This window comes from Crotalus tigris, unplaced genomic scaffold (genome assembly GCF_016545835.1).
Source record: "Crotalus tigris isolate CLP2741 ecotype Arizona unplaced genomic scaffold, ASM1654583v1 scf7180000018103.2265978, whole genome shotgun sequence".
NCBI lineage: Eukaryota > Metazoa > Chordata > Lepidosauria > Squamata > Viperidae > Crotalus > Crotalus tigris.
Genome location: NW_024096824.1, coordinates 1,103,089 through 1,125,518, shown reverse-complemented (window position 1 = coordinate 1,125,518; position 22,430 = coordinate 1,103,089). Strand labels below are relative to the sequence as shown.

General features: G+C 39.7%; 1 protein-coding gene across 1 annotated transcript in view; it reads left to right on the top strand.

Annotated features, from left to right (window-relative positions):
- NUP155 (nucleoporin 155) overlaps positions 1-19,465 on the top strand; it is a 32,556-nt gene extending 13,091 nt beyond the window's left edge. The window contains exons 16-35 of the mRNA XM_039347922.1: positions 1,135-1,223; positions 1,825-1,887; positions 2,011-2,161; positions 4,593-4,659; positions 7,697-7,815; positions 8,242-8,345; positions 9,226-9,359; positions 9,701-9,892; positions 11,339-11,477; positions 11,672-11,807; positions 13,015-13,168; positions 13,494-13,598; positions 13,719-13,873; positions 13,962-14,091; positions 14,430-14,543; positions 14,797-14,917; positions 15,997-16,107; positions 16,977-17,113; positions 17,921-18,027; positions 19,015-19,465. Coding sequence (XP_039203856.1) covers positions 1,135-1,223; positions 1,825-1,887; positions 2,011-2,161; positions 4,593-4,659; positions 7,697-7,815; positions 8,242-8,345; positions 9,226-9,359; positions 9,701-9,892; positions 11,339-11,477; positions 11,672-11,807; positions 13,015-13,168; positions 13,494-13,598; positions 13,719-13,873; positions 13,962-14,091; positions 14,430-14,543; positions 14,797-14,917; positions 15,997-16,107; positions 16,977-17,113; positions 17,921-18,027; positions 19,015-19,153 — 2,467 coding nt within the window. The 3' untranslated portion in view covers positions 19,154-19,465. The remainder of the gene's footprint in view (positions 1-1,134; positions 1,224-1,824; positions 1,888-2,010; positions 2,162-4,592; positions 4,660-7,696; positions 7,816-8,241; positions 8,346-9,225; positions 9,360-9,700; positions 9,893-11,338; positions 11,478-11,671; positions 11,808-13,014; positions 13,169-13,493; positions 13,599-13,718; positions 13,874-13,961; positions 14,092-14,429; positions 14,544-14,796; positions 14,918-15,996; positions 16,108-16,976; positions 17,114-17,920; positions 18,028-19,014) is intronic.
- Positions 19,466-22,430: the final 2,965 nt, after the last annotated feature.

Here is a 22,430-nt window from a genome sequence, read left to right as displayed (position 1 = left end):
AAAAGTAGTTTATATTTGCAGTAGAACGGGAGATGATAGTTAATCTGTTGTATCACAATTAAATTGGATGCTTTGAATTCTAGCTGGCGTATATGTATATTTTTTATTCATAGCTCCCCCATGTTTTTATTTTTATTTTGGGGAGGGTACTCTTCTCAGGGAACTGAAGACTGCTTTGTTGGAGGGTCACTGTTAGTTAATTCCAGACTAGCTATATATAATAAGTTAAAATGACTCCAAACCTTGGTGAAGGAAGCAAAAGCAAGCCAAGAATGGATCAGCAAACACAGACTGGGGGAGGGTGGGGAAGTGTGCTTTGCTATTATGACACTTCCTATAATTCAGATGGCAGGTGTTTGTGCCCAAGGTTGGGGTCCAGGAGTAAGTTGGGGCTGTTGCTGATACATCTGTACTTAATGTCATTAAAGGATTAATGTTAGATTCCCCTGAGCCCTCTACTCTCTTGAGTATGGGAATCTGGTATGGCTCAGAAATTGATGGTTTCCATATGGATTTTTCTCAATGCAGATTGGTCCCCAACCATATCCATTTTCACTGGATATCAGTCTTTAGGCCAGAACAGATGGTATGTGATCTGAAGGATATTAATATCTGATCTTCATCATTACTGCATAGTCAGCCTACAGTTACTCACCACTACTGGTCTCAGTAGAGATGGGGCATTGATTAAGATGGTCCACTTTAGCTATCTAAAGGATCTGCCCAGTTTCTAGCAAATCCTTGGATTTTTTTCCTGTCAGTAAGCCAGGCAATTATGCTACAGCCCTTGATCTCTGGAATATGAGGGTTTTCTAATACGCTTTTTGATTTAGCTCAGTGGTTCTCAACCTTTCTAATGCCGCGACCCCATAATACAGTTCCCCATGTTGTGGTGATCCCCAACCACTTATACATCACCGGGTGCCAGGGGCATGGCCAAAGAAAAGGGGGGGAAAAATGGCGGACAGCCTTGTTTGGCGACCCCCGTGAAATGGTCGTTCGACCCCAAATGGGGTCCCGACCCACAGGTTGAGAACCACTGATTTAGCTGTATCATATTTGTTTCATTTTGATGCTATTGCAAAAACTGGAAATAGGCTGCAGTATTACGAGTTTTCATCTAATCAATTACAGATATGGTGGTGAAGCACAAATGCGGTTCCCCTCTAATCTGCCACCTCCAAGCAATGTTGGGACAACATTAGGCTCTCCTCTTCTACCTGGTAAGTGGTGAATGTGATTTATGCTTTTTTTATTTTCATGTTGTGGCTCTTTATCTCTTCTTGAGAGGTTTTTTTTTCTATTTTTAAATCTTATTTTACAGCATCTTGTATTTATTCTCTTTTTAAGTATTAGTAGTGCTTGATTTCAGAATCTATTTATTCTTGTTCATTTTTGTAAAAAACAGATGAATTCTCTACCATCTTTAAAGAAAAAGAAATGAGCAGTGCTTGTTTTGGCAAGAATAACTAAAGCTTAAATTTATTTCTCCCCCTCTTCTCTCTCTTGAACATCTCTGCTTGTATAACCTTCTCCATATGAGCATTGAACAAGGAAAAGCAATTAACAGATTTGTACAAATTGAATTCCTCTTCATTTCTGTTTCTTTCCTACATACAGTGCAAAGACAGATATTTTTTTTCTCCTGTCCTTTCTTTTTTAAACTTTAAAAACACTGTCCAGGAACATGGTGACCATTTGAATAGGAGAAGGAATGATTAGCTTTCTCAAAAGAGAATAGTGCTTTGGCTATATCTTCTGAAATTTATTACAGTTTAGGCTCATATGTCTGAAAGTGGCTTCCCTGTGATTTTTATGTCTTAGGTTCACCTCTGCCTGCTGGTAGCCCCTACTCTAATCCAAGCTTTTTGGCTACACCCACACAAGGTATTTTATTTTATTTTATTCTTCAATAACTTTTTTTAGTTATTGAAATATATTACATACATGTAGAACTTAGCGTCTAATTAAAATTAAACTGCACCATTAAATAATGGGTTGATATTTCAGGTTTGCAGCCTCCTGCTATGTCAACTCCAGTATTTACCGCAGGTGGTCATATGACTCAGCCTGGCACGTCAATGGGTGGAATGGTGTGCCCCGAGATAATGTATTCTGGAAAGCACAATGGTGTCTGCTTATACTTCTCCCGAATAATAGGGTGAGTATACTTTTCTTTGAAATCTAATGCCTATGTGGGATATGCAAAACTCACTCTTCCGGGAGAGAATGTTCCACCAACAGCAGAGCTTTGTGTTTTTCATCTAGATTGTATTGATCTGGCTGTTCTGAGGATGGTCTGCTAGTTTTCCAGAAATATAACTGGTTTGTGGCATTCCGGGTGTGGAAGAGTCTTTCCCTGAAACAGTGAGTTTTGCACACCGTGTGCAGCCTAATCGATTTGTTTAGTTGTAGTTACGGCTAGTGGTAGCAACACACCCTCCACTAGCCATATTTACGTTTATGGAGGCACACACTAAAGTCTGTTTCAGTTAAAGCAGAAATTTCCAGTCTTCCTGAGGCTGTGCAGGGAGAACATGGCCCAAAGTGTCGTGACAGTATGTCTTAGATAGAATAAATTATTTTTGGCTATTATATGTGTATTGACTCACTGTACTTTAAAAAAAATGCTGAATATACATTATTGTTTTTCTGTTTTGGAAAAAAAAATCTTAACAGTTTTGAAACTGTCCGTATATTTTTTTTTCTATTGTGCAAAATATTTTTCAGTGAAAGTTTCAATATATTACTCTGATATGATAGAAAAACAAATTCTCCAAACTTGATTTTAATACTTCAATTATAATGTTTTATTGAAAGGATGGGAAGAAAATTCAGGTTTTGCTTGGTTATTGTTATGACCCAGGTCGCCTAGACCTGCGGCCCCTAACCTTTTGGGCATCAGAAGGAGAGAGGCTTTTCCGGTGGACCGGTGGGGCATGGTTTTGTGTGCTGCCTGTATCCTGCGGATGGAGCTTTGCTTGTTTGTATGGCTCAGTTTTTGGCATGCCACAGGCCAGAGGTTGGCGACCTCTGGCCTAGGCAGAGGCAGGCTATGATAAGAGTCCTTTATTGTGCTCTTAAATTCCACAACAAATGGCCTTACAACAACCCACACTTCCCTGAAGGCAGCCACCCAAAGTCCAACAAATAAAAGCCAATGAGCAACAAAACCAATTTGCAAAGGCAGAGAGGAAGTCCACAGATGAGGTGCATATTCCCAGGACAAGGTCCAGGCTCAAGGTACACAGGGTAAGGCAAGTCCACAAGGCAAGACACAGGCAGAAACAAGAGTCAAGTCTTGAGTTTTTTCCAAAGCCGGGGGAGTGTATTCCAAAGCAAACAATTGTTCCTGACAAAGACAATCTCCCCAGCTTCTGCTTCAGTCAATCCATGCCAGGTGTTCCTTGTGAGGAGGGGCGGGGCAACCTTCTCCCAAACAGCCTCGCAGGCCTCCTTTGAGCTTGCCTCCATGCCCTTGGATTGAGTGGGGGGGGGGGCAGCTGTTCTTCATCAGAGAGGATATGCTGCCTCTCAGCACCACTGCCTGTCTGTAACCGATCCTTCCCCCCTAACTATGAGGGCAGGCACCTCTCCATCTGGTCAACCACCTCCCCCAATACCTGAGGTGCCTGGGACAGCATCGTCCTCAGCCCTTGGCCTTTCCAAACATGCCAAGGGAGACATGCCATCCCTGTCGGATGGTCCCAGTTCCAACTCCTCCTCCAAACCAGGATCCCATGGGTCCACAACAGTTATGTGTAACAGGTTGGCAATGGATGGAAAGGTATCATAGCTCCTTGATAATCATAGCAACCCACTGACTACTGTTAGTCTTAAGATAACAACCACTCATTCAGTGACAATTTGTAGTTGTGCCTTGCTGCCCTTACAGAGTCTCCCCCACAGCACTCACGTCATGCCTTCCCAGCTACCTATGCTCCTTCTCCTGCTCAGCAGCAGCCACACAACTATCTGTTTGCAGACCACTTGGGACTTGTAAATTCCTGCCAGCTTGCCTACTGACTTTGCTCATTGAAAATCGGCAAGAAATTTGTGAAGTGGTGGTTACTTAACAATCCCCAGTCCTCGCTTAACACTGACAACAAGGACTGCAGGGATTGCCATTGTTGAACAATATAGTTATCTGGTATGCTTTACAACAATATCACTTGGTGACAGACATTCCAGTCCCAATTGCCTTTCTAATTCAAGGACTACTGGTAATATAATAATATAGTTTGTCTGCGGATTTGGTAACAAAAGGGGATCTAGTTCATATATTACAAATTGGTTACTTTGGGGAGTTAAAAAAAGGGGGGGGAGAACCCAGCCCATATTATAGTGTAAGAAATTTGTAAATTTTGAAAAAAATTCAAATGAATAACTGCCAAATACATATACAGAATTTGTTATAGATGAATGCATGAGTGCTTTTTCAATGCAAGTATTAGAAAAAAAGGCATTTATATATTACATATAAAATAAACTGGTGTGAGTTGTAAACTGATGGTAGGGTTGGTATACATGAAAATTAGCACAGTAGATTTCTGACAGCATTAAAAGATGAACTGCATTTTCCTGATTTGCAGAAACATTTGGGATGGAAGTATAGTTGTGGAGAGAGTTTTCAAGAGTGGCAATCGAGAAGTTGTAGCGGTAAGTGATGATGGGCATTAATGGATACTTCTCAGAATTTTAGTAAGGTTTTTATTCATGATACAGAACATGTTCTAACTTTATATGGACTTGATCAGAGTCACTTTAATTGATGGACGTGTGCACTGACTACTATTTAACATCAGTTTGAATGTGATTAGTTCATTCTGAACGCAGCCACATCCCTACTTATAGGAGGGTGTGAATATTCATGCAGCCACATTATTCCAGTTTTTTATTTTTATTTTTTTCCCCACTAAACAATTTCATTTTGTTTTTCAGTTGAATAGTACAGCTTATATGTTATATTAAAGGTGAAAAGAATTCTGAAGTGATTTATCTTGGTCTGGGTTTTTTATTTTTTATTTTTTATTTTTTTTTTACATATCAAAAACCTGACATTTATTTGTTTGTTTGTTTGTTTGTAAAATTTATATGCCGCCCAATCCCTAGGGACTCAGGGCGGCGTACAAAATTAAAACAATAAGTATAACAATTAAAAATGAATACATTCATACAGCATGTCCCAATCGAACCCCCCCCCGGGGACATCAACCCCAGGCCTGCCGGAACAGGAGAGTTTTAATAGCTTTCTTGAAGGCCGGCAAGGTGGGAGTAGTTCGAATCTCGAGGGGAAGTTGATTCCACCACGTCGGAGCCACCACAGAAAAGGCCCTTCCCCAAGGGCCCGCCAGCCGACATTGTCTGGCCGACGGGACCTGAAGGAGGCCCAATCTGTGGGACCTCACCGGTCTCTGGGAACTATGCGGCAGTATGTGGTCCTGTAAGTAACCTGGTCCTAAGCCATGAAGGGCTTTAAAGGTGATAACCAACACCTTGAATTGCATCCAGAGACCCACAGGAAGCCAGTGCAGCTCGCGGAGGATAGGTGACACACCAAGGTACACCCACAATCGCTCTCGCGGCTGCATTCTGAACCAACTGCAGCCTCCGAATGCTCTTCAAGGGTAGCCCCATGTAGAGCGCATTACAGTAGTCCAGTCTTGAGGTGACAAGGACATGAGTAACCGTGAGTAGAGCCTCCCGGTCCAAATAAGGCCGCAACTGGTGCACCAGGCGAACCTGGGCAAAGGTCCCCCTGGCCACAGCCGATAGATGTTGTTCCAAATTTAGCTGTGAGTCCAGGAGGACACCCAAGTTGCATGCCTGCACTGAGGGAGGTAAATTTCCCCCCCACAGGACTAATGATGGACCATCAGAATGACCCTTGGGGGGCAAGACCCAGAGCCACTCGGTCTTGTCAGGGTTGAGTCTAAGCCTGTTCACCCCCATCCAGACCCTCACATCTTCCAGGCACCGGCACATCACGTCAACTGCTTCACTGAAAGGACACGGGGTGGAGATATATAATTGGGTATCATCCGCATACTGATGATACCTCACCCCGTGTCGCCGAATGATCTCACCCAGCGGTTTCATGTAGATGTTAAAAAGGAGAGGGGACAGGACCGAGCCCTGAGGCACCCCATAATCGAGGCGCCTAGGGGTCGATCGCTGTCCGCCCGCCAACACCGACTGCGACCTGTCAGAGAGGTAGGAGGAGAACCACCGCAATACGGTGCCGCCCACCCCCACCTCTCTGAGACGACGCAGAAGGATACCATGGTTGATGGTATCGAAAGCCGCTGAGAGGTCAAGAAGCACCAAGATAGAGGAATGACCCCTATCCCGGGCTCGCCAGAGGTCATCGGTCAGTACGACAAAGCAGTCTCAGTGCTGTAGCCGGGTCTGAAGTCAGATTGAAAAGGGTCCAGATAATTCGTTTCATCCAAGGATCACAAGAGTTGGGACGCCACCATCTTCTCTACAACCTTCCCCACAAAGGGGAGGTTGGAGACGGGACGAAAGTTCTTCAAAACAGCTGGGTCCAGGGAAGGCTTCTTGAGGAGGGGCCTCACCACTGCTTCCTTCAAAGGTTGCGGGAAAGACCCTCCATCAAAGAGGCGTTGATTATCTCCTGGAGCCAGCCTCGTGTCACCTCCCTACTGGCAGAAACCAGCCAGGAGGGCATGGGTCCAATAAACAGGTGGCGGCATTCATCGCCCTCACGGCCTTGTCCACTTCATCAGGGGTCACAGGCTCAAATTCACTCCAGATAACATGACTAAGACCAGCCCCCGGCATCTCGGCTGGCACTGCCCAGTCGGAGTCCAGGTCCCTCTGAATCTGAGCGATTTTGTCCGAAAGAAACTGAACAAACTCCTCAGCTCTCCCCTGCAAGGGTTTCTCCGCCTCCTCCATTTTAAGAAGGGAGCGGGTCATCCTAAACAGGGCGGCCGGGCGAGATTCCGGATGCAATAAGTGCGGAAAAGTGAACACGCTTTGCCGCCCTTATCGCCACTAAATAAGTCCTAAGATAGGCTCTTAATAGTGATCGGTCAGATTCAGAGTTACTGGCCCTCCAACGTCGCTCTAGACGTCTCTTGTGGCATTTCATCTTCCGGAGCTCCTCAATAAACCAAGGCGCCCTCCGGGGACCACTACCACAGAGAGGTCACAAAGGTGCAATTCGATCCAGGGCCCCGGACGCCGCCTCATTCCAGGCCGCAACCAGGGACCCGGATAAGTTGTGGACAAGGGAGTCAGGTATTTCCCCAAGCTCCTCCTGGAACCGATCTGGGTCCATTAGGCGCCTGGGGCAGAACCACCTAGTCGGCTCCACCTCCCTGCGGTGGGGGAGTGATGCTCTGAAGTCCAGCCTCAATAGGAAATGATCTGTCCATGACAAGGGAGAGATCTCTATTCCCCTTAGTTCCAGATCATGTCTCCACTGCCCCGAGATAAACACAAGGTCGAGCGTGTGACCACCCCTATGAGTCGGACATTTTAACAGAGGAGTCTAGACTTTCCATATTAAAGGCCCTGCCTGGAAAAAGCAAAATGGTGCATTTTTTTATGGCATGGCCTGCTGAAGGTAGCCCTTGGAGAGCAAATGCATATGGGACCAAGTGTATTTGAACAGGAGGACCTGCGAGTAATTTGGGCCTAAGCCTTTGCCTTTCTCTCTCTCATTTAGGTTGAAAGCAGTGTTCCCCCACAACTATTAGAATCAGTACTACAGGAATTAAAAGGGCTGCAAGAATTTTTGGATAGGAATTCCCATTTTGCCACAATAGGATCTCTTAGAAATCCCAGGTAAGATGATTTTAATTCATCATAGTAGATTTAGAAGCAAATAATTTTTTGCTTTAACTGTCTTTAACTGTTCTTTTTAATGATAAGTATTTCTGTTTATGAAGCTGATTTGATTACATAGCAAATTTTCCAAATGAATGTATACATTTTAGTGCCAGTTGTAATTACAATAAACTAATTGTGATAAATATTTCTGTGCAGTTTGGAGAGTGACAGAGCAAGTTCTGTTCTTGCTAGTTTTGCTGATCAGCACTTGGTGTTGTAGGGACTAAAGCTATCCCCACCTGTCCTTTTCAACATTTGTTGGCACTAATACTTACATTCCTAGCCAGCATGGCCGTTGGGACGTTAACCTATGTCTGCTCCATTTGTTCATTGAAATTTTAGCACGCTGTTTACATGGTTGCATTTGTTTTCTTTACAAAGTTTCATCAACCCAGCTACCCTGCAACAGCGTTTACTTGGAGTGATGCAGTATGAGGTTGGAAGCTCTCAACAACTGCAGCAAGAAGTTCAGAGGAAATTTCATGGTAAACTTTGGTTTTAGCACTATCATACATTTTTGTCAGCGGAAAAAAGTTATAAAAAAAAACTTGTTGCCTTGATGAAAAATTGTTTTCTCAAAGATTGATATTTAGAGAAGAAATTGTCTTTTCCAAAGAAGATTGAGTTCATAATGGTCACTGAAGTCAACATATCAACAGATGTATGGCTCATGTAACACCTCTCGTGCGTGAGCTGCACTGGTTACTAGTGTGTTTCAGGTGCAATTCAAGGTGCTGCTAGTTATCTGTAAAGTCCTACATGGCTTGGGACCAGGGTACTTGAGGAGGCGCCTTTTTTCCAGAGTCCCTACCCATTCATCCCAGTCAAATAGAATGGGCATTCTGCAGATCCCATCAGGCAAAGAATGTTAGCTGGCAGGGACTAGAAATCAAGCTTTTTCTACAACGGCCCCTGCTCTGTGGAACATTCTTCTTAGGAGATTAGAATGGCCCCAAACTTTATATACATAAAATATAATTTAAGTTGAAGTTCATTGCACTGCATTACTACACAGATGACTTAAAGTAAATAAATTGTCCTTAAGGCTACTCACCCTCAGCAACTTTTAAAATGTGTGGACTTAAGCTCTCAGAATTCCTTAGCCAGCATGTTGGCAAAAGAATTCTGGAAATTGAAGTCTACATATTTTAACGTTTCTGAGATTGAGAAACACTGCCTTAAACGATGGACGATGCCCCTTAGGCAAAACTGAATGAGTATGGAGACTACACAGCCATATATTCTTTGCTGGTTTCTTAAAAAGGGATTATACAACAAAACAAAAAGCTGAATGATCTTAATGGATATTCAATGGAGAGGATATGGATCAGTTTTAATTTAGCAAGCCATGTTTTCATTTTACAGCAGAAGCACAGTTATCTGAGAAAGCTTCCCTACAAAGTGTCCAACAGCTGGTGCAAAAAACTTGCCAAGCGCTGGCTCTGTGGAAGCTCCTTTGTGAACATCAGTTCAATATTATTATAGGTGAGCTACCAAAGGTATGTAACAGCTACATTTCTTTTTATGTGGGTTTTGATATTTGGTAGCACAATACCATCTTAAAAATCTAGATAAATTTTCAGAATGTATTTTAAAGTATAATATAAAAATCTAGTTTTAATCAGAACACAGATATAAAAGGGTGGTTAGCAGGCTATGTCATTTTTTCTGCTAGCATAATTAAATGAATTTTAAATATGTACATATTTAAGGACAAGGTAGTATGCGCTGCAAATCATCTTCCTTAAATAGTTTTTCATAAATACATTAGGATGTCTACTTAAGGTATATCAAGCTATTTGGGGTGTAGTAGAAATGTGGTCATGCTCTTTTTTTAAAGGAGTTTCAAGAACATTTGAAGATCACCACTTTCAGAGACCTCGTCATTAGAGATAAAGAACTAACTGGAGCCCTCATTGCTTCCCTTATCAACTGCTACATCAGAGACCATGCTGCTGTGGATGGTATCAGTTCACATTTACAAGACATTTGTCCACTACTCTACAGCACAGATGATGCCATCTGTTCTAAGGTATTTGAGAGTAAGCTACTTTATTTAAACTAGTTATCGTTAAGGATACATCATGTCACCTAATCCAGATTAATGAGATATTTATTACTGGATGAGGTATGCATAAGGTTGAAGTGTGATTTGTTTTAATAAAAAGTACTACAAAAATGACTTGTTCTTTCATAAAATAGATTTATTGACAAAGTTGATTAGAAATAGTTGAATGTTAAGACTTATTTTCTTACCACAAGGTTGTATAAAAATTCACTCGTATGTGACAAAATAGTTAGCCCGTGGCTTCTCTAATGAGGCAAAACAGAGGATGGATAATTAGGCTAAAAGATCACTGAAGGAGAACATTTTAGATTAAGGATGACAAGGTATTAGCTTAGCATCAAGATAGCATAACTCTTGGACACTGTCTTTTACCATCAATCCAGCTCATTATTGCAAATCCTTGATCAAGAATAATCATTGCCGAGCATTGACCGGCTAGATTAAGCCACTTATGGTAAATCCTCAAAAATGCTTTCCAGAAATGACTTATCCTCTGTGATTCCCAAAACACAGACATGCAGTATGTTCTATTATATTATAAGTTCTACTTAAACTTGCACAATATATTAATTTGGCCTTTCATAAAGGAATTCTCAAGGAGAGAATATTTCTGGTATGACACAATTACCCATATTGTAGTAAAATGTTGCCTTAAATGCAATGAGGATGAGGCAGCAAATATTGTATAATAACATTGCATTTCTTTGATATCTTCAAAATGTTATCCTCTCCCCTCCATTTTCTTTTTAATTCATAATTTTTTTTTAATTCTTATTCTTATAAACTATGTAGATTACTATATATTCATTCATTCCAGGTTCTCTTGCTCCTGAGACAAAAGAATCTGGAATAAATAGGGCCTGAAAGTAAATCTAGAGAGGATGTAGAAAGTAAAGCTGAAAGTGGTAGGAGTCGTGGGGTCTCTAACTTCTAAGCTGGGAGAATGGCTCTTACAGACCCCAGGAACATCAGAGCTCTCTGCCCAAAAGAGTGCAGTGCGAGGAACAGGTTAGGTATTATATACCAGGGGTCCCCAACCCCCGATCCATGGACCAGTACCAGGCCGCGACATGCCAGCAACCGGTCTGCACAAACAAGCAAAGCCCCATATCTCTCCCTCCCTCCCTCCCTCCCTCCCTCTCTCCCTCCCCCCCCCCCCTCTCTCATGCACATAAATACAAAACACTGACACAAAAGATCATCCCTCTGCTGGTCAAAAACTGCAATGAAGTTTAGCACTTGTATGACTAATGTGACTCAAAACAGAAACTTGTTAAATGTAAAATGATATCTTAAATCTCCATTTGATTTTTGTTTTAATTTCCTGTGGTGAAAAATTGACTTTCAAGCAAGGGTTTCAAACACAGATACAGAATTAAAAAAACCCGATGTCTCTTTATGTTATTCTAGGCAAATGAACTACTGCAAAGGTCCAGACAAGTTCAGAACAAGTCAGAAAAAGAGAAAATGTTAAGAGAGTCGTTGAAAGAATACCAAAAAATTAGCACTCAGGTGGATCTTGCCAACGTCTGTGTACAGTACAGGCAAGGTAAGATGCAGTTATTTGTTGAAAAGCTTCCACGTCAACATCTTTTCATTTCAGCTATTGCAAGATTAATAAAATGAGTCAGTACAGAAACAGATTTACTCAGCTAACAAGAACAGAGAAACAATAGTTGAATTATTTAAATTTATGAGGCATTTTGCATAATATCATTTCTCCCCTCTCTTTTTAATTTTAAGTGCGTTTCTATGAGGGTGTGGTAGAACTTTCTCTGACGGCTGCAGAGAAAAAGGATCCCCAGGGTCTTGGACTTCATTATTACAAAAACCATGAACCAGAAGAGGATGTTACTGGCTGGCAGGCTTTCCAGGAGAGGTGAGTATTTTGGAAAATAAAAGGGATATTTTTTTTCAACAAAATACTTTCAGCAAACTATTATTTCTAACTGTAGACTGAGATATCACTCCCAAGGATATGTTGTCATCATAAACATGTTATGTTCAACTTAAAGACCACAACTGGAACCAGAATTTCCCTTGTTCTGCAGGGCAGTTGTAAACTGAGTCACACCCATTTTTACCTTTTTTTGAGATGGTTGTTAAACAAATCACTACAGTGTTAAGTGAATCACGTAATCATTAAGCAAATCTAGCTTCTCCCCCATTGACTTTGATTGTCAGCTGGTTGGGAAAGTCGCACATGGCAATTACATGACCCCAGGATGCTGCAACCACAGAATAGAATAGAATAAAAACTATATGACACAGAGGCACATCACAATCTAGTTCAAATATATACATATATATCGTGGGGGGGGGAGAATCCTGCGAATTTACAAAACGGATGGCATATGGAACAAAGCTGTTATAGAATCTAGTAGTTCTGCTATAAATACTTCGAAACCTCCTTCCAGAGGAGAGCAACAGAACAGACCGTGAAGTGGGTGTGTGGGATCTGAGTTCTAAGCACATAGTGCTTATAAGCAGTATCCTAAATAATGGGAAGCGAGATTCCTATAATCTTCTCAGCTGTCCTTACTACTCGCTGTATGGCCCTTCTATCTGAGGCACTGCTACCACCAAACCAAACAATTATGCAGTTTATTAAAATGCTCTCAATTGTGCCTCTGTAAAAAGTGGCCAGGACAAAAGGAGAAAGATGTGCTTTCTTCATCCGATGCAGGAAATGCAAACGCTGGTTTGCACACTTCATTAAATCGAAAACACATGCTGGTTGTCAAATGCCCAAATTTGATCTCATGATTGTAGGGATGCTGTAAGTGCGAGGACTATTCACAAGTCACTTTTTTCAGTGCTGTTGTAACTTTGAATGGTTGCTAAAGGAAAGGTTGTAAGTTGAGGACTGCCTCTATTTCTTAACTGAATTTGAGTGTGTTTTTTTTTAATTTGTATTGTAGAAAATTGTACTTTTTATAAACATTCCAGTCTCTGTTAATCTTATGCTCAAGCAACATGTCACCAGGAATATGCGTGATTTTAAAATAGTAAAAGTTGAAGACGTATATTGTTTTCCTCATGAGTATGTTTTCCTCATGAGTACTCCATTTGGCATCTTTTTACAGGTTAAATTGTTATAAATGCATCACAGACACCCTTCAGGAGCTGGTTAATCAAAGCAAAGCTGCCCCTCAGTCTCCCAGTGTGCCCAAGAAACCTGGTCCTCCTGTTTTGTCCTCCGATCCTAACATGCTAAGCAATGAAGAAGCAGGACATCATGTAAGCGCTACTCAAGTCATATACTGAGCTGTTCCTTAGGGATGAATGGTGTTTCTTGGATCGTTTTTTAAATCTATTTATTTTCCTTACAAAACACTTTTATTAAAGCATAATAGCTTCTTGCATACAAAATTTTCAGAGATTAATTGGAGTATAGAAATATTCAATATTTAGTACTTTAGTAAATACTGAAGTATTCAGTATTTAATACTTTAGCATATGCTATTAAGGCTTTTTTTAAATTATTCTAGAAGTGAAGATATTCTTTACATTTTTGCAACCAAGAATAAATACATTTTAAATGTTTCTGTATTCCTGATTCTAGTTTGAACAAATGCTTAAGCTCGCCCAACGTTCCACAGATGAACTTTTTAGTATTGCCCTTTATGGCTGGTTGATTCAAGCGGATTTATCAGATAAATTGCTGCAGGTAGGATCACAGAACAGCTTGATAAATTTTCATGAATAGAGTTTCTGTCCAGTTTCAGAAACTTAATGGATTAAATACAGCAATGGCAAATTGATGAGATTCCTCCCTCCATTTCTCTAGGTAAACTCTCCCTTCCTGGAGCCATATCTGGCACGCATGGCCAAAATTGATCAAAACAAAGTTCGCTATATGGATTTGCTATGGAGGTTTTTTGAGAAAAATAGAAGTTTTAGTAATGCAGCCCGAGTCCTTGCAAAATTGGCAGACATGCATAGGTAATATATCCTTTTGTCTATCAAGACTTCAATTATGATTGCATTATTATTATATGAATATTAATTACATGCCTTTGTTATTTAATAGCACTGAGATTTCGCTTCAGCAGCGTCTTGAATATATTGCACGTGCTATCTTAAGTGCTAAGAGCTCAACAGCAATATCGCCAATAGCTGCAGATGGGGAGTTTTTACATGAATTGGAAGAGAAAATGGAAGTAAGTAAAAACTGGTTTGTATGACATGGATGCCAGTATTTTTAATCAACACCTTTCATCTGAGATTACTTTCATTTATTAAAAATAATAATTAAAAATGATAGAATTTCATTTGTTTATTGTGCTTTTGTATTGCCTTCTATGTGATGATCAAAATAATACAGAACAGTAAAATTACTGTTAATAGTAATTTTAACAGTAAAATGTTAAAATAGTATGAGTGTTTTTTAAATGAGCAAAAGGGAGTGATTCAAATAGAGAAGAACTATTATAAGCATAATAATTATAAAAGTTTACTCTTAAATTTTTCATTTAAATATTCTTGTATTTTTAATCAGGTTGCCAGGATACAGTTTCAAATACAAGAAGCCTTACACCATCAGTGTTCACATCATTCTTCAGTGCAAGATGCAATTTCCCAGTTGGATTCTGAGTTGATGGAAATTAGCAAGGTGGTCTTAATATTTGAATTCATCATTCTAAGTTCCAATTCTAATTGTTGAAATATATATTTGTTATCTTAAAGCATTTATTTTTCCTATTCATACTTTGAAAATTGCAACTGGCTTACTGTGTTTGTCTTACTGGCTATTTCAGGTGAAGATATGATATTTAGTATTTTCATTATTTAATTATTATAAAATAATGTTTTCCATTTCTTACAAGTAACTAAATTGTTATTATTTTGCCCTTTTTAATCTTTAGCTCTATGGGGAATTTGCAGATCCATTCAAACTCTCAGAGTGTAAATTGGCCATTATACATTGTGCTGGACATTCAGATCCTATCTTAGTACAAACTCTTTGGCAAGAAATAATTGAAAAAGGTAGGTCTTTTGTAAGTACAATAAGTCTTTCTCAGATCATTTTTCATCTCTTGATTTGTCATTTATATTTCCACTTTAACAATTTTTTTCTGTCTTTTGACAACAGTTTCTTCATTTTCCAATATTCCTACCTCTGTTGAGATTTTCTGTTCCAGTGCTATCAATAATTGCCATCTCCCAATTTCAAGGGTCCTTTGAAATATCTTGATCTCATATCTTTATCTGTCATCCTGCAAATTTCATTCTTCTTTTCCCTGCCTGGAGCTTTAGTCCCCTCTAGTGCTCATTCATAAAATCTCAAGTTTATTTTCAACTTTCCACCAATATTGCATTTCTTCATAGAATAAACAATTCACATTCATGTGAAAATGTGATTTTATTTACTCAATGTTTCAGGGTGCTTTGCAAAAGTTCTAATCAGTAAAGGAGAATATTTGTAGTTCATGGTTGAAATGAAAGTCCTTGGTGCTCTCTGAATTTGGTTCTTTTCTTGCAGACATTTCATTATGCAAACTGATGGTGTTACCTAGTTTGGATAATGAAAACATCTGCAAGGAAACAACCAAGCTCAGAGAGCACCACAAACCCCTCAAAAGTTCTAATATTCCAATTAATTTGGATCCTTAATTCATTTAAACATTTTTAGGTTGAATTCTTAGATTTTTGCCATTTATTTCATGTTCTTACATTTTTTAAACTGAAATTATTTTTTATTTCAAGATGAAGTTTTACTCACTAGGCAGATTTTTAGACATGTTTTAACAGACCTCTTTTAACTCTAAAATAATTATAAGTGATTAGAAAGTGAATTTAGATAATTTAATATTCTTAAAGCGTCACCATAGGGAATCATCTCCCAGTTTCAACCAATTGGAGCACAAATGGGCTATCTCTCCTTTTTTGGAGAAGCTCCATTGAACGGAGCTTGCCATCAGTCATTGCCATGGCATTATACTATTCATTGGGAAACATCTAATTTGCCATTTTCCTCACTTGGACATCCATTTATTGTATCTAATTGTATGGAGTTGAAGATTGAAAGAATACAAATATGTAATAGATTTTCCTTTTTCTTTCAGCACTGAGTGACAGTCTTGCAATGAGTGCTCCTGATAGGATGCAGGGTCTTAGTCTGAAGATGGTAATGCTTGGCAAAATTTATGCTGGAACACCACGCTATTTCCCTTTAGGTATATAAATCAATTTTAGATATTGAATAATAAAGACTTGTCAAGAAAGAAGTTGAAAGAAAATTTGAAAAAGTCCCACTGCTTGTTTTTCTTGAATCTATGTCAAATACTTATTTCAAAATCTTCAAATGGTAGAATCCAGAAATACTGTTTGTAGGCTTCAGCGTTTTGCTGCTCATTTAAAGCCAATAGAGGCAGAGCAGAAGTAGGAAAAGAAAATGATGGAAACTATCTAATTCTGGAATTGTATCCAAGCAAATATTTTAAAGGCTCACATTTTACATTTTACCTCATTAGTTGCTATTACCTTGATAAATAGCAAAATTGGGGGGAAAATTAAGAAGTGGTAAATTATGGCCAACTTACTAACTAAATATATTTCAAGGAATCATGAGACTAATGAATGAACGATATTGAGGGTATCCAAGATATCCTCTTGGATTCAGTAATCTTATACTGGTAATATGCAGGTTAATGAGGCCCTTTATAAGACCACTTCTTTATTTTAATATTAGTCAAGATAGTAGCAACTAAGAGTTTCCTGTGGATGAATTCTCAAGACTCTAGGTTTGGCCCTTTTAAATCTAATGTGCTCAGATATGTCTATTTCTTACTATGCCCAAGACGTCTTGGTCTCCTGACATTGAAAAAGCTATGTCGAAGAACCTCAGCTTCTTTCCAACAGACTAATTCCCAACCTATCCTGTCATGGGCAGCAAATGTCTTTGTTCTTTACATCAAGATACTGGTCAGATGGAGTCAAGAATGTTCTCTGGTTCCATAGATTAAAAAAAATGAAAAAAGAAATAACATTGTTGCCATAACTTTGTGCAAGAATTTGATGTTATTGCATTATATTTTTTCCTCAGATTTCTTAGTTCAATATCTAGAACAGCAAGTTTGTTCTTTGAACTGGGATGTGGGATTTGTAACGTATACAATGCAAGAAATTGGTGTCCCACTACCACGGCTTCTTGAAGTATATGATCAGCTTTTTAAAGCACGGGTATGAGAGTTCAAAATCTAGTTTTCACTTTAATTGTTTTATGATCTGTATTATAACTGCATGGGATGGAAATACTTCTGTTTAGATGCAGAACTATGAGATGATCAGTTAGGAAGGTTTTTGGTTATTATTATAGTTACAGATCATTTAAGTTTCCAAGCTATGAATGTATTTTCCGTCACTTTTAAAGTTAGAAATGTCTATAAAGAAGAAAGCTATGCTATATCTTTCCTCTTTGTGTGAAAATGAGGCCTTTAGGCTAAAAGGGATTTGCCTGGTTTTCTTAGTTCTGGAAAAAAAAATAGATTGAATTTTTGGAATGGGAGAAATTTTAAAGGAGCACTGGGCGGAGTGGGGTTTAACACACTTTAAACAGTGCTAGTGCAGACAAGAGCACTATTTACCTACTGCTATCAAAAACAGGATCATTGGCAGGGGAGGGAGATTATTAGAACAATTAGCTCCTTGCTAAAAAAAAATAGCAATGAAAATAGAAAGTTCATGTTGAGTTCAGCTCCTAGTGATTCAACAGGTATGTCAAATGGTTTTGTAGTATGTTTTAATAGTGAGTTTTATAGATGAGTTTTATAGATATAAATTGACAATCAAACAAACAAAATGTCTGTAGATTTCTGAGCAGCAATGGCTGCTGGCCTTGTCTACTATCTCGGTAGCAATGGAGAATCAGCCATCTCTAAACTGCCAACTGGTTAGTGAACACACGTACAAGCCAACAAGTCTTTCTTTTTACATATACACACGTATGAGTTTGTATGTGCATTTATTTCCATATTTTTGTCTTTATAGGATCCCTACTGGAGCAAAATGAAGAAACCATTACATCTTTTGGAATGCATACATGTACTGCTATCAGGATATGTGCAAGATCCTAACAAAGTAGCTACTTTTGAAAGGTATTTTAAAGTTTATATACACTGGAAGTGAGGTGAAGTTTTAATAATATAGCACATGCTGAATGATGGTGTTGACAAAATGTATAATTTTGTTTAAACGTCATATCAAAATTAAATAAAAAAAACTTCAGTCAAGTTTTTTAACAATATCATGTTGAGTATTTTCAAGCCTATAATGACTTTTATTAACTTACATATTTTAATCCATTTTTTATTCTTAAAACATGTAGCAGGATGGCAAGTAGTCTTTCACCTTCCTATTCTAGAAAATTGTTCCTTTTTTTTAACCAACTTAATTTCCATACCTGAAAAACCTACGTAGTCAGCCCATGAGTAGAGCAAGCTGGCAAAAGAAGGACAAATATCTATACAGGTATAGATTGACTTATGACCCCAGTTGAGGCCAGAATGTCTGTTGCTAACCTTTTTCGACATGGTTTAGTGAATCGGTGCAGTTGTTAAATGAATCACAAGGTCATTAAACAAATCCAGTTTCCTCCATTGAATTTCTTGTTGGAAGCTGGCTGGGAAATGGCAATCATGACCCTGGGATACTGCAACCATCGTAAATACATAACAAATCAAGTGCCTGGATTTTGATCACGTGACTGGGATGCTGCAATAGTTGTAAGTTTAAGGGCTGTGATACTCTGATGAGTCTGATGGATCGTTAGAGATTATTGCACTTGCAATTATTTGTGCCAACTTGCAATTATTTTCAGACAAGCCTTCTTAGAGGTGGTCCCTGCATTATGGAATTTCCCCACCTGAAATTTGTGATTGTAAATTTGGTGCTTCTTGAATGCCTCCCTCTTCATCCAGGCTTCCCAGAATGAATGTTGGGTTAATAGGTCTATTTATTTTTATTTTCCTTCCATCCACCAACTTTTTAATGAATATAAGTTTCAAGACTTTTTAAGTCACTGTATAGCAATTGTACGGAAAGGAATAATATAATAATAAGATCAATGTTTTCTTTCTCTTTAGACGGCGATTCACAAATATCTGTTTAGATGCTGTTAGCTGTTACCTTGTTGAACTGCAGTCTATAAGTCCAACCTTAGCTGTACAGACCATTACCGGAAGCTTTAAATCTCTGCAAGCAAAATTAGAGCGGCTTCACTAAGTCCGGTGATGCATGTCAGCTTGTCCAGGTGAACTGGCTGTTAATGTATTGGAACTTGAAAAGGCAAATGCTGATAAGGCTGAAGAGAATCAACTTCCTACTGATTAGTTTTCTAGTGTATCTTCTTAATGAATGTCACATGGAACAGAATGTATAAATAACTTTGATTTGCTCTTTTTTTTTATTACTGCCACATTTTTCTAACAGTAAAACTGTTTTATATGCTTTGGATTAAGATGCATTGTATAATTGTGTTCTGGCAATTAAACTTATTTGTAAAATGACTTTTTTGTAAATCTGTACAATATGCTTGACCAGAAGACTTCACTATTTTGTAGAGTCCCAGCTGGTAGCTTAGGTGTCGGGCCTGATTAACTGCACTTTGTTTTTAAATTCATCATGCACCAGACAGAAATTCTGTTTCTACAATGTGTACTATCTCTCTTACTTTTAAAAGGAATTAATTATATGCCTGTACTATGAGAAATTTTGATAGTGGTTATGTGAGCAGGAATTAATATTGGGGAACAAACAACATTCATAATTTTTAATCAAACTATATTCTTTATCACTTTATTGTTTATATGCCACCCATCTCACTGTCTGAAGTGTTTTTGGGCAGCTTACAATAAAATCAAATATAAAGACATTAAAATTAACAAGAATCAAATAAAAAACTACAAAGACCAAAATGGTAGGGAGGTGGAATCTTCTCTATTATTCCTCCAGCCACCTCCACTATGGAGCGCCCTCATTAGGGCCAAAGCTAACCAGCAGAGCCAGCTTTTAGGCTCTTCTGGAAGGCCAGACGGGTGGGATCAGATCTCACCTCCACAGGTCACAGCAGAAAAGGTTCAATCAGCACAGCTGAAGGGTGCTTGGAGGTCTTCTAATCAACTCCCTGCTCAAGCAGGAGACTCTATACCATTTCAAATAGGTGGCTGTCCTGTCTTTTCTTAAAAATCTCCAGTGACGAAGCATCCACAACTTCTGAAGGCAAGCTGTTCCACTGGTTAACTGGACTTACCCCTAGACCAGTGGTAGCGAACCTATGGCACGTGTGCCAGAGGCGGCACTCAGAGCCCTCTCTGTGGGCACATATACCATGCCCTGGAGATGGTAACCGTCCCTCTTCAACCAGCCGCCTGCTAACTAACTTGCAGAGGTCCCACATGGCTGGATGCATCCCAGCATGGCTGGTTTCCCTCCCCCTGTCCCATCCCTCCCGGCCTCGCATGGTCTTCTTTTCCGGGCACAACCCACTGCATCGCCTCCTCAGCTGTCGGCCGGCCATCCAGCTCAGAAGTGACTTCTCTGAACTGCTGCGGGTGGGCTGCGGAGCCCCAGAGTGCACCAGTCGAGGGGCCGCTCGCTGGCCTCTGTATGTGGGGGCCCATGGTGTCAGGCAATAGCCACCCCGGCCCCTGCCTCGCCTTGCCCTGTGACAATGGCACCCCGACCCTGCTTCGCCTTGCCTCGCCTACTGCACACTGCCCCACCTGCTAGAGACCCCCTGGATCTCCCCCAACCCTGCCCAGCCCCAACAGGCGTCCCTCCCCACGAGCAACATCAAGGTGACCATACCCACCTTGGCCACACCCACCCAGTCTGCCATGACCACAGCCACGCCCATCCAGTGGGCCATGCCCACCTGGCACCCGGCGATAAATAAGTGGGTTTTGGGTTGCAGTTTAGGCACTTGGTCTCTAAAAGGTTCGCCATCACTATCCTAGACTCCTCCAGCCAAAATTCCTTTCCCAAGGAGTTCACAGCATGCTTCTTTTGCCAAAACGAATGGGGTGGGACAATCCCATTGGGGCAAGATGGTTCCTCAGTTAACCTGATCCCATGCCCTGAAAGGTTTTAAAGGGGATAACCAACACCTTGACTTGGGTCCACAAACAAACCAACAACTATATTCTGACATTCAAAAACAGAATTTTTTATAAACAGCACAGAACTTTTTAGAAAGGATAGGACATAAGTAACATTACTATTTAATTTTTGAACGAGGTTTTTAGTTTCTTCAATATCACGTTTAGTATCAAAATAATGTTGGTATTTTACTAAGATCTTAATGTAGGCACTTTCAGTGTTGATCATCCATGGGGTTGAAGTACAGTTCCTGTGCTGGCTGCTAAGTTATTAGTGTAGGCTGTCTTAATGCAATAATAAAAATAACTGGGTACTAAGTGTGCATTCCTATATTGGTTCTTAAAAACACACATTCCCTTCCTGTTCATGTCGAAAGTACAGTTTAAGGCACTTCCGGGTTGAAATGATTAGCCAGTGCCATCACCATTGCCCAGGGGATGCCAAAAAGACAAATCCATGAGTTAGCCACTAGTACTACTTATACTGTGCCTTCGATTCAATAGCCATTAGCAAGCTTGAACTAACTCAGAAAGCTAAGATGGGTTACGTCTATTAGTATTCAGTACGGAACACTGAGTATTAAAATATCTAGAAAAAAGGCAATACCAAATAATTTCCATACTGTGTTACCATCCAGGAAACAATATGGATATGTCCAGGAATCCAACTTGATATAAGGTGCTTTTAATTTCCAAGTAAAACAATGAGTCCTTAGTGGGGTTTAGAATTCTACGTGTTTATAACCAGTCTTCTATATATGTGTAATGGTTATGTGACAATGGTCTCAAGCTGCTAGGGAAAGAAATGCTGCCTAGGAAATGATCAGATGAGAGGAGGGAGCCCCCAGTGATTTAATGGTCAGAGGAAGAAACATAGGAAGGACTGACTCACCCTAATTGATCAGAGGGCTAAAAGTAGTGTCATATTTGTACCTTCCAATTTGCAAGATTCTGTCAACAGCCTTACAATAAAGTAAAATTACAGTAGTTCATCTAGTCATATTTCCTGTCTCATTTACCTGGGAGTGCTGACAGTATATGTAGCAGGAAGGAGAGACCATTTTATTTTATTAGCCCAAAGTAAAATGACATTCCTCAAAAAGTATTATATTGCTGCAATAGGAACTTTTAAGCAGATGGATATTCCCTCCTATCTACTTGTTTATTAAACCACTTCTCACATTCCTTTCACCTAATTATATCATCACCCACAAAGTTTGTGTTCTTTTCCCCAGTTTAATGCCTTCCAGAGGGGTTGCCTAGAGATGCCTAGGTTGTGATGACATAACCACTCTAGAAGCACCAGGCTGGTTTCTGCTCTTAAACCTACCTTATGCCTTTCTGCTTACCTGTGGGACTGTAAACAAAGCCCATGCTGGTTGAAGGATACTAATGTAGCACAA